The 12,455-nt window shown below is 47.2% G+C and overlaps 1 protein-coding gene across 1 annotated transcript in view; it reads right to left on the reverse strand.

Annotated features, from left to right (window-relative positions):
• ITPR1 (inositol 1,4,5-trisphosphate receptor type 1) overlaps positions 1–12,455 on the reverse strand; it is a 156,223-nt gene that overhangs the window by 84,867 nt on the left and 58,901 nt on the right. Inside the window, exons 16-27 of the mRNA XM_041461959.1 lie at positions 11,844–12,002; positions 11,103–11,275; positions 10,733–10,852; positions 9,454–9,648; positions 5,354–5,605; positions 4,678–4,819; positions 3,767–3,827; positions 3,298–3,485; positions 1,627–1,765; positions 1,379–1,451; positions 868–1,033; positions 597–767 (exon numbers count right to left, since the gene is read on the reverse strand). Of these exons, the coding sequence (XP_041317893.1) occupies positions 597–767; positions 868–1,033; positions 1,379–1,451; positions 1,627–1,765; positions 3,298–3,485; positions 3,767–3,827; positions 4,678–4,819; positions 5,354–5,605; positions 9,454–9,648; positions 10,733–10,852; positions 11,103–11,275; positions 11,844–12,002 (1,839 nt within the window). The remainder of the gene's footprint in view (positions 1–596; positions 768–867; positions 1,034–1,378; positions 1,452–1,626; positions 1,766–3,297; positions 3,486–3,766; positions 3,828–4,677; positions 4,820–5,353; positions 5,606–9,453; positions 9,649–10,732; positions 10,853–11,102; positions 11,276–11,843; positions 12,003–12,455) is intronic.

Here is a 12,455-nt window from a genome sequence, read left to right on the forward strand (position 1 = left end):
CTGCACAAGTACCAAGAGATTCCTCACAGCAATGTGTACAAGAAAAGCAACAAGTGGATTACTTGTATTTACTTCCAACAATAAACGTTCCTAAACCAGGCACTGCTTCTTGGATCCCCTCATCCAGTCTTTCCTATTTGATTGCAGATTACATGGAAGCAAAGATGCTCAAAGAGTTCTAAGCCAGATGTGCATGTGGGGGAAATCCTGTGTAACCAGGTAGAGATAAAGCACAGCTCTCTGCTGTCATTTAATCAAGTGCCATGACTCAAAATGCATCACCTGAGCAGCTCACAGCTCTGCCCTTACCTTACTTGAGGTACTTTTGACTGCACAAATCCCGTGCCACTGGTCAGTGCTGAAAGGACACAGCTGGGGAGCCAGAGCAAACCCAAACCAGCCCTGTCAGACCCTGAAGGTGACACCTCAGGGGCTGCTACTGGCTCAAGTTCTCCCCTCTTTCCTGCCTCAACCTGAAAGCAGTAGAGAGAACCTCACCTAGGCAGTGTGCTGGGAAGATGGGCCTTGTCACAGTTCTGACAGCAGCTACACCCTGCAAATACCCACCCAAATTCACACCAACACAACCCAATTACCTCTTTCTTCTTGTGCTCGTTTTCACCTGGCACACTGTCCATGGCCTCATCAGGACCTTGGCCTTTGTACACCCAGAGCTCAGATTTCTCCACTATTGACCTCAGCTGGTCCAAATCTTGTTTGATCTGCTTGTAGTTGTCAACATCTTGGCTGGTAACGAGCAGTTGAACCTTACAGGGAGGCAAAGCCATGAGTTGCACAGAAAGGGCTGGGCTCAGCTGCCATAAATACATCCAGATGAGGAACAACTCTCTCCAGACACACAGGTACCTGCTTGAAAGCCTGAAGGACTTCTTGTCTCTGGCTGAAGTGCCTGAAGAGCAGCTGCAAGGCACCAGACACCAGGGGAGGGTAATCGTGCATCGTTAAATGCAGCAGCACCCGGAGGAAAGTCCTGCCCCCGTGATCATCCAAATCCAGAGGGGTGTTCTCCTCACTGGAAACACAGCAGCAGTTAACCAGCACGTTAGACTGAGGGTCCCAGCAGGTTCTAAGTCCTCTTAGCAGCGACAGAAAACCTTTTTTCCTTACTTTTAAATAAGGGGGGAAACTGTACTGAGATTTTATTGCAGCATCGAGCTGAGATGCACTAATCCTGCACCTTGGCTTTCACCCACAGAGCCCTCCCCTGATGATCCTTCTGGCTGAAGAACCCCTGTTGCTGACCTCTGGATCCAAAGGGACCCTACTCAGAGCTGCATCAAAGCCACTTTAGGAAAACGAAGCCATTTTCCCACTCCTTGGGAGCCCTCCAGCCTGGGAACTTCCCCTCCATTAGCACCTGTGAAGAGATACTTTCCTTCCACCAAAGATCCCCTCAGCTTGTTCTTCAATGTGTTCAAAGTCCAGGGCTCCTGAAAAAATAAACAAGACAAATACATGAGGTCAGAGTGGCAGCAAAGATGTTTTTCCAGCTTAAGAACATTTCAAATGGCAAGTGGGGACCTGAAACAATCATCCCATTAGCCCCTTGAAGATTCCAGAGTCTTCCCTAAGCCACACAACCTCATTCCTTGCCAAATAACCCACCTGGTACATTAGTTGGCATCTCTTGACTACTGCTTCCAGTGGGGGATTCAGACATCTGGGCATTGCTTTCATCAAATTCATGTTTAAATATGCAAAGCAGGCAGGAGATCCTGTAGTCCAACCGCACGTTCAGAATAAACTGATGACACAGAAGTAGGAAAAAAGGTGAAATAACCTGTGTATTTCCACCACATCTACAATTCACACAAAGACATCAGCTGAGCAGAGATGTGGATTTAACCTGAAAGAGTTACCCAGGGTGGGCAGACCCTGGCACAGGGTGCCCAGAGCAGCTGTGGCTGCCCCTGGATCCCTGGAAGTGTCCAAGGCCAGGTTGGACAGAGCTTGGAGCACCCTGGAAGGTGTCCCTGCACATGGCAGGGAGTGGAACTGGATGAGCTTCAAGGTGCTTTTCAACACAAACCATGCTGGGATTCCATCTTTCCAAGAGATGTAAATATCACCTTCAAAACCCCCAGAATTCAGTAATATTTTCCAGGGATTTCAACAAGCATGATACACACACATAATAAACACTGATGAGTAAAACATTTTGGCAGGGTTTTGGTGCCTCATTCCTGTGTGACGCTGGCATCCTCACCCAGTCCCCCCCCCCAGGAAAGGAAAGCAGCATTTCCATCTCCATCCTGAACACATGCTGCTGTTCTCCCGGGGTGCTGGGGCACAGGAGCAGGACACGAGCTGCCAGGAGCCAGGCTGTGCCACACAAATCACCACTTCAGCTGGGCTGGACCAGCTGGTGCCACAGAAACCTCCAGCCTAGCAGAGACCACCTTCCCCATGGTCTTCCTCTTGAGGAAGGAGCTACAAAGCCAAGAACACTCAGAGTTCTTGCAGCTTTTGGGGAAAATGCTTCATGCCAGCTTGAACGGCCCTGGTAGCAGGGAATACTGGCACACTGAAATACCCCCCTGCACATGCCAGGCCACGAGAGAAGCTCTGGCCTGAGCTGAAATTAGCAATGGTGCAAGGAAGGAATGGAGCCTCCCCTGTGCTGCATCTGCTGCTGAGGGAAGGGCAGAGCCTCCCACGGGGCACAGGGAAGGAACACCACGGCTCTCCTGCTGCTCTCCTGCCTTTGCCCACCAGGCTCTGGCAGCACGCTGACCCCCAGGGCGGGCTGGTGAAGCTGCTGAGCACAAAAAGGACTCCCACACCCAGAGAGGGAAGATGCATCTCAGTGCAATAATCCTGAGTCAATAACGAGGAAAAATGTGTGCGTCCCAAAGACTTTGGGGTGAGCAAGTGAGAAAGCCAGAGATGGAAGAGAGAGAGACTGGCTGTGCATGCTGAAAACACATGGCAGGCTGATGGCTCTGCCAAGAGGAGTCTCGAGATCTCCCTGTTCCTTGGGGCACTTCAGATGGCCCTGCAGACTCAGAGAAACTGGGAAGACAACAGGGTGGAAAATGACAGCTCTGCCTCAAGTCAGATACTCACAAATCACTGCTAAATACATAAATGTCTACTGCAAACTCTTTTCTAATAAATTCTTTCAATAATGGCACAATATTGTCATGAACAAGTTGGGAGCCCTGTGCCTGACAAGGTCACCCTGGCAATACTTTCCCAGTCTGAGAGTCAGAAGTACATGAAGAGGCAGCAGGACACAATTAATGCACAGCACGAGGAGCTGCATCCATGTGGTACCTGGAGTATCTCGATGATCTTCAGCTTGGTGTCCATGACCAGGATGTCCTCCTTCTCTGGCTCACTCTGCTTGACATTCCCCTCGGGGGCAGCTGCCAGGGGAGTCATGGGCAGGAACCCCCCGCCCCTGAGCACCACCTGGGTCATCAGCTCCCCCACGCCGTGGATGGACCTCATCACATTGCTCCCTTCAAGAGGAAACAGCCAGGGTTAGCGTGCTGGAATGGGACTGCACTGACAGGGCAAGCCCGGCCACGTCCTGCAGTGGGAAATGGTCTCAACATTACACATCCACACCCTGGGGACAGGGAAGTCAACAGCAGCACTGCAGTGCTTGGAGAAGCCCTTTCCCATCACAGGCACTACTCAGCTTTACTACCAAGCCATGGCCAGAGAGGAGATTTCCAAGCACAGCATCACCAGCCAGGGATGGAGGGGATTGTCCTGCTCTGCACTGGGGCAGCCTCACCTCCAGTCCTGGAGGCAGTTTTGGGGGCCAAAATGTAAAATCTAAAGACGTTAGAAAGCACCTAAAGGAGGCTACAAAGATGGGGAAGGGACTAGAGCAGAAATGATACAAGGAGCAGCTGAGATCTCTTGGTCTGTCCAGATGGGGCAGAGCAGACTGAGGTCAGACCTCAATGGGTCCCCTCCCGAGGGGCAGCTCCCATCTCTGCTCCCTGGGACAGGGACAGCACCCAGGGAACAGCTGGAGCTGGGCCAGGGGAGGGTCAGGCTGGATTTTTGGGAAAGGTTCTTCCCCAGAGGGTGCTGGCACTGCCCAGATCCCCAGGAATGGGCACAGCCCCAGAGCTCCAGGAGCTGCCAGGGATGCCCAGGGTGGGATTTGGGGTGTTTGTGCAGGGCAGGGACTGGGCAGGGTGATCCTGGCTGTATTTTTTTTAGGATATCACAGCTTTTTTTAAATCAATGTTTATTTGTTGCGTGGATTTGCAACATTTTATTTGCACAGACTATTTTAACAGGTCAGTAAGTCACAGGATAGTTTTTCTCTTGGTGAACATCAATCTAAACTCTGGAGACTCTCTGTGCATGCAAACAGTGTTTAATTTTTGAGATATTTATTCCAGTAAAGCCTGGCTTTGCAGTAACACCAAGAGCCCAGAGAGTAAACAAGGCTGCTGCAAACCTCAGACAAACTGACATGCATTAATTGTATTTCAAGAACCACCACTGCAAACTCACAAACTTCAGTGGGATTACTTGCACCAGGAGAAAGGAGCCAGCTGAGGCTCAGCACTCACTAATTACACTCACTAATTACTTGCCAAACTACCTGGTGCTGAAAAAATAACCAACATACCACACGAAAAAAAAAAAAAAAAAAAAAATAGAAAAAAATCAGAACTGGATAACTACCTCAAAAGTGAGCTTATTTTTCTCTTTATCAGAGAAAGGGAACCTCTGACACACCACATCTCTTAAATATTCCTCTACAAATTCCATTGTTTGTGCAAATCTCTCCTTAATTTCATCTTTGGAAGTTCCACTGCTATCATAGCTGAAGAGGGGAAAAAAAAGAACAAAACAAAAAAGAAACAAAACAAAACTTAGCATGCAAATACACAGGGCTCTTTTCCCCCCCAGTACAATTTGTCATTGGTTTGTCAAAATCTAAGAAAAGCTAAAGGCTGGTAAATAATTTATCCAAACGAGGGAGGCAGGACACTGACACCAGAATTTCCTGGCTTTTGTTGGTTTATCCCATACGCTCATTAGGTACTATTTTAAAACATCTGAGGAAAACAAAAAAGATAATTTTGTCCCAAAAAAACACAAAAAGCAACCTCATTATTTGAGTGGAAACAATGACAAGTGATGTGCAGCACTCAGGAGAACGGGTGGCCAAGAGAGGCTGAGTGGGGGCTGTATTTTTCCTCCAAATAAAACCAATATATATGCAAAGCAGATATTAATTTTTAATATAAATTCTAGGGTTTTTTCACCAGCCATACCAGAGAGCAGCGCCAGCTGTGCCAGAGCACGGCACCAGCCGTGCCAGAGCGCATCCCGGCCGTGCCCCGCGCGCACTCACTCGTCGATGGCGATCTCGGAGGGGATCTCGGACCAGAGGCGGGCGTACTTGACCGGGGTCACCTGCTCCTGGGGGTCCCTGTCCACGTGCATGTGCAGCATCAGGCGGCAGAAGGAGGCGCGCAGGTCGTAGGGCAGGTTCTCGTCGGCCATGCAGCGCAGGATCAGGTCCACGTCCAGCTGCCCCGAGATCTCGTTGATGGCCAAGTACTGGCGGTCAAGGCACATCCGAGCAAAGAGGTTCAGCTGGTATCTTCGGGGGAAAAGGGAAAAAAAAAATTGTGTTAATCTATGTAGGCTTGAAGATTATGGTTTAATTTCCTGTGTAAAGTATATATAAATATATATATATACAATCTACTTTAACCCTTAAAAACAAAGCATATATAAATAAGCATATATAAAGTATACTTCATATACATAAAAATATATGTATATAGTGTGTATATAAAGCAAGAGGTTCAGCTGGTATCTTCAGGGGGAAAAGGGAAAAAAGAAAATCGTATGTGTTAATCTGTGTAAGCTTGAAGATTATGGTTTAATTTCCTGGATAAAGTATATAGCAGAGTGACTTTGAGAAGGACAATCCCACAAAATACTTTTGCTTCCTGTTTGATCACTTATCACTGGTGAGCCTCTGCCAGAGCCAAAACCATTTGGTTTTATATTTTGGCCTTGAAATTTGATTTATTATCTACTGCATCTCTCTCAGCAGAGAAAACCAGGCTGGCAAGGAGGGAAATACAAGAAACCACTGAACACCAGTATTAACATTGACAAAATTGAAATTCCTAAGATGTAACTTCAATTTTAGCTGTTCATTTTCTCCAACTGAAAAAAAAAATGAGCTCTGAAGAGCTGAGTACTATAAATTTGGAATTATTAATTATAGAGTTAATACAAGTGGTCAAGAAACCATGTGCCTGCTCCAGCTGTGGTTTTGTGTAGGTTTTTGAGCACCTTGCCAGAGGATTTTCCACTGGAAGTTCAGGAATGTGTCCTTGTTTGAGCATCTTCCCCCTTGTTTCTGTTGGTGGTGGTGAGCTCCCATAAGGACAGTCTGTCCTGAGGGGACCACACTCAGAGGAAATGGCCCCAGACTGGGGCAGTTTAGAGAGATTTTAATGAAAATGTCTTCCCTGGAACAGGGGGCCCAGGGCAGTGGTGGAAGCAACATCCCAAAGATGTGTGGATGTGGCACTTGGGGACATGGCTCAGTGCTGAACTTTGGACTTGAGCTTGAAGGGCTTTCCCAAGCTCAGCAATCCTGTGTTTCTCATCCAACCAAATGAGGCAGGAGGAGAGAGGTCCAGGTCAGCACCTGCCCAGGTCCAGGTCACTCCATGGTCACATCACCCAGACACGCTGTGACCACTGAGCTCACCCCACACACAGGGAGCTTATTTCATTCTCAGCAACACCTTAGAAAAAGGAAAAAAAGAAGAAATTATATTATTTAATTTATGTGGGCATGAAGCTTTAATTTCCTGAGTACTGTAAAGTATATATAAATTTATATACAATGTACTTTATAAATTAGATACAAAGCATATACAAATACATATAAAGTATACTTTATATATATAAAATATATAAAGCAAAGCATAAATAAATATAAAGCATATATATAAAGTATATATAAATACAGTTATACTGTGAAGCATACTGATATACCCTTGTGTATTAATAGAAATAATATTACATTGTCTGTTAATACAGCTCAGTCCTTACTGTGGAAAGAATAAAGCACTTATCTAACACTAGCAAACAGTGGAACAATAGAATAAGTTAAACAGCACAGAATAAATAACATAGAATCACTCATTAAACATCAAAAAATCCCTGAAAGCACTTTAAACATGACCCTGTTTCATCCCCTGCCATGGCAGGGACACCTCCCACTGTCCCAGGTGCTCCAGCCCCAGTAACTTTGGACTTGAGCTTGAAAGGCTTTCCCAAGCTCAACAATCCTGTGTTTCTCATCCAACCAAATGAGGCAGGAGGAGAGAGGTCCAGGTCAGCACCTGCCCAGGTCCAGGTCACTCCATGGTCACATCACCCAGACACGCCGTGACCACTGAGCTCACCCCACACACAGGGAGCTTATTTCATTCTCAGCAACACCTTACAGGGTGTTTGATTTATTTACAAACAGCAACTGTATAAACAATGGACAACTTCAGGGCTGATGTTGCCTTAAAACTGCACAGCTGTTGCATATGGGTAAAACCTTTTAAAGCCACGGCTCAGGCCTGGTGCTTGGGCTAAGTACAGCTGATGGCTGGGCTGCCACGGATCTGTGAGAATCAGCCTGCACATCAGAATCAATCCAGCAATCATCCCATGGGAACCAAGCTGCACCTGGGAGAGGAGGAACTGGTACCTGTGGGATCTTCTACCCAGGACACAAGAACGCAAACACCTTTAGAGAAGAAAGTCTTTGGCGAGCTCCAGCAACTACTAACCAACAAACTGGGCAGCGACGAGTTACTGCCCAATGAGAATTAAACACAATACTCGCAGAAAACCGTATCAACACGAGCAGTGAAGAAGGAAGGTGGATGGAAGGCTGCCTTGTGCATGCCAAAGAGCAGCAGTGCCAGGGCCTCCTACCCTGACAGGAAATAATAAAAAATGGTTTTTTATGAAAGCTACAGCAGAATGCAAACAACACTTAAAGCAACTCAGCCTAAACACTGTGTAAGGCCAAAGGCTGCCTCCAGCTGCTGAAGCCACACTTGTCCCTGAGGCAGCAACACAGATGGGTGCATCACCCAAAATCAGGCACTGATGGAACAGCTACCGAGCTCTGCTCCCTTCAGTGAGAGAACTGGTAGAGAAAAACTGAACTTCAGTCCTAAGATTTCAGCCCATGAACTGACCACTGGCACCTCACCTATGCCCAACCCACAGATAATTCACCTGTAGCCATAAAGCTCGTGCCCAACACTCAGCAGTGCTCACAGGCTGCTGCTCAGCACTGGCCAGTGTGAGGCTTCCTAAAGAAAAGATTATTTAATTGACAGCAGATTCCTTTAATTTTTAGCATCCCCTCATGGAATTTAACCAAACCATATCCTAAGCCCTTATTTTAAGCATGTTTATGAGGTATAATGTAGACTAAAAACAATTAACACTACCACTGTTATACCAATATATATACACACACCAAAATTTATCAACTCTATTTAAAACTAAACAGAACACCTACTTTGAAAGCAAGTATGTTTTAAAGAACTTTTATGTAAGAGGTCTCCTTTTGAGCTCCAGCAGGCTCAAATAAAACTAGGTATGAGGAATTTTCCTGCAAGAATCATTTCAATGAAAGAAACAATTCAAAACAAAATGGTTATTTAAACAAATAATCTAGTTGTACTTTCTGCACTGCCACAATTGAGTCTGTCAAATGACTCTCAGGGGTTTATAACCCAGACACAGGAATTTGGTCTGGGCTGAAACCTGACCTCACACTATGCCAAGAACTCGGTGTCTTGTCAAGTCATCTGGAAACCTCACCCGTGTCAGAGCTGCCCAAAGCACGGCTGGACTGTGCAAACAGCCCTGCACACCCTCCACAGCCAGCCTGGGGCACCAACACAGCTTCATGCTGCTGCTGCTGGCAATACAGGGCCACTGAAGGCTTGGGGAGAAAGCAGGACAGAGAACAGCAGTGACTTCTTGCAAACCAAAAGCAAAGCCATCCACACACCCAAATCCTGCAATCCCCAAGTGCACAGCGAGCCCAGTGGGCACCTGCAGGGGATTTTCCAACACCCACCAACAGGAAACCAAGCACTAAGTGCTTGGGAAATTCAACACACTCAAAGACTGAACTGTTTTTTAAAAATCAGTTTAAACTGGCTCATGTCAACACCTGGACTCCTCACCACGAGTAACTTTGTGCTTTCAGCTCTCACTGCTGAGAGCCTTCACCCTCCTTCTCTGAAGGCTGTTTTGTGCATGGAACAGGAGCTTTGCTGCCCAAGCACACCCAAGGAGCTTTGCTGCCCAAGCACACCCAGTCCAGCTGCCCAAGCACACCCAAGGAGCTTTGCTGCCCTAGCACACCCTGGCCAGGCAGCCCTGCTGAGTGCTGTTAACCTGTAGTAGCTGAGCACGTCCCGATCCTCCTTCTGCCCCTCCTTGGCGTCCTGGGCCAGCTCCCGGATGCTCTTGCTGCGGATCTCCTTGTTGCTGTCCCTCCAGAACAGCCACACTTCCTCCTCGTCCTCTCCGACCTCCAAGGCATTTTCTCCACTCGACACCTCCTCAAATTCAAATCGTGAGAGCACCAGCCTGGGGGAGAAAGGGAGGTTACATTCCAGACCCACATACATCCTTCACACCTCTTTTAAGACACTCGCTAAAATCTATCTTGCCCTTTCAGCAGTAGCATTTTACTACAGCAAATCACTGGGGTGTATTATTAAAAGCATTAGATTATAAGCTTTCCATTCAGCCTTAAAAAGATGAACATTTCAGCTCCTTTCAAGTGAAAAAGGTAAAGAAACAAGGAAGTTAAAGACGCATAATAATGGACTTTCAAAACCTTCTTTAGAGGAGAACTGATTCAAAGATCATTCAACAGACCAGGAAAAGACATAGGAAAGAAAAAAATTGATTCATTCTGTATCCCATAAATGCCAAGTGGATCAGAATTTCTTTCAGTTTATGTGATGAAGTAACTAGAAATAAATCAGCTGCCGATACTAAAAAGGTTTCCATCAAAGAAAATATCACCACCTGAAAAAAACCCCAAATTAAATACTCAAGGATAAATAAGTGATGTACCAATACTAAGAGTTCATGGAAATAAATACAGCCTTTATGATTTCATGACAAGAATTAAATGTGAAAGTCTACTCTCAGCCATTTGTGTTTTAAATACTACCTGCTTCCCTTTTGCAGTATTTTGATAATGGTTATCTATCCTCTAGTACATATACTGAATAAAGCCATCTTTACCAAAGACAAATGGGATTTGGTGCCTGCTCTGAGGCCTCAGCAATGGCAGAGCAGAGCTGGAGACCCAAACCCCACCTTCAGTGGGAGGAAAGGTGAGCAGGGCCAGAGCAGCTTCTGCTCTGCTGCCAGCTGAGCTCCCTCAGAGCTGGGGGAAGATCAGCCCAGGAGCCTGCACACCTCCCTGCAAAGTCTTTGTGCTTTGCATCCGAAAAGAGAGATGGGAGGGATTTCTGCCTGTGGGGCTGGGGGTGCACCTGGCAGACACCTGCTGTCCCCAGCCCTGCTCCGTGTTTGAAGAGGATCCCACACAATTCATTCCCCGCTTCCCTGGGACGTGCCAGCAGCGTGCTCAGCTTTGAGCCACCTTCCCTTCTGCTTCACACCAGGAGAAGCATCTTGAGAGGCACGGACTTACTTGGTTTCAATGAGAATGTCTGCATTGGCGGGGTTCAGCACGGCCTTACAAATCAGCTCCTGTGTCACGGGAATAGACTTGTTCATGGAAACGCACAGATCCGAGAGGTAATCCAAAAACCTGTTGGAAAGCACGAGCCAAAAGGGTATCAATCACTGGTGAGATCTCAGCTGAAGCAATCTACATTTCAGGAAGCAAACATTCAGAACTCCACTCGAACAGTGCAGAGCAAGACTTGCTGCCCGAGGGGACGGCAGGGCGAGTGCCAGAACACAGCAAACTGGCTGTGCTTCCTCCTGAGCAAGCTGGCAGGTGCAGACTTTTCCCAGAAGGAGAAGGGTAATCACATATTCAGAAATGCAGCTCTCACCTGGGCTCCCTATTTTTCCTCACGAGACTCACAAAGGTGTCAATCTCAGCAGCTGTGATGTGCTTCTCCAGGAGCTTGCGGTTGTTATGGAGCAGGGCTGTGATGGTGTCCTCAGCCAAGACATCATAGCCAATCTGCTTCTGCATGAAGCCAAACTGCTTGGCAATGTATTCCTTCAAAACACACAGGCAAGGAGGAAGGGGGTGCAATTAGCCCTCAGAATTTGAAATAGTAACAGAAAACAGGTGGACGTTTGTCAATACCAACATTCCAAGGCGCAAACTGGGTAAGATCCAAATTGTTTGTTTGAAAGAAAGCAAACAAACAACCTTAACACCTCTATCCCTGCTCTCTCTGCTGGGCTAAACACAGTAGCAAGACATTTATACCTATCTGACAAGACCTTGCTTTTAATACATGGCAACAAAAACTGAACAGCCTTAATTTACAGGGCAACTTTCAATGGAGCCTGCAGTCAGCAAGAGTGAACAATCTTGTAATTCACCTGTGTGGGACAGTTAAAAATTCTGTTGTTTTCCTAAATCCCTCCCACTTAGAACCTGTGCTAATTTGCTTATAGTTTCTGACAGGTGAAAAACAGAATCAAAGTGAGCAATCCCAAAAGCTCTTGCTGACTGTGCAGCCACAACAGAGCAGGGTTTACTTTATGGGATAAAGCTTTTTTTATCTGAGCAGAGGAGCCACGCTGGTGCCATTGATGATGGCAGAGGTATTTCCAACCTGATTTTTCCTGTAGTCCTGCTGGGAGTGCCTGAGCACCCTGTAGCAGAGCCTGCAGATGTGCCTGAAGGGCGCGTGGCGCTGGTCCCCCAGCTCCTCCAGCCGCAGCATCGGCCCGTCCCCGCTGTCCGTGAAGGGTGCTTGCAACAGCTTGAAAATCTACAGATCCAGTAAAAAACACAGACACAGCCCCATGAGGCACTGCCTTCTCCTGCTCATAACTAATGCCAAAGCTCTGTGCCTTTGTATTTCAAAAGGTACATCAGAAATATGCTGCAGTCACCACGGCTCTTGGCCATGGAGCAGCCCGGACATAAGATGCTCATCTCCTTCATTCAACACCATCTGCTGGAATTCTTAGTTCCAGCAATGGTGAGCCTACAGCCCACTGCCCAGAGCCTGCTGAAAGCTGGAAACTCACAGGACCTTTTGGCCCCAATAATTTGAGACCAAAGTTTCACAGAGCCACAGAGTGGCTTGGGTTGGAAGGGACCATGAAGATGACCTCGTTCCAACCCTCTGCCACATGCAGGGACACCTCCCACCAGGCCAGGCTGCCCCAAGCCCCATCCAGCCTGGCCAGGTTCTCTGTTACCAGGTTCTTTTTTCCAA

The sequence above is a fragment of the Pyrgilauda ruficollis genome, unplaced genomic scaffold (genome assembly GCF_017590135.1).
Source record: "Pyrgilauda ruficollis isolate IOZ18807 unplaced genomic scaffold, ASM1759013v1 scaffold10, whole genome shotgun sequence".
Taxonomy (NCBI): Eukaryota; Metazoa; Chordata; class Aves; order Passeriformes; family Passeridae; genus Pyrgilauda; species Pyrgilauda ruficollis.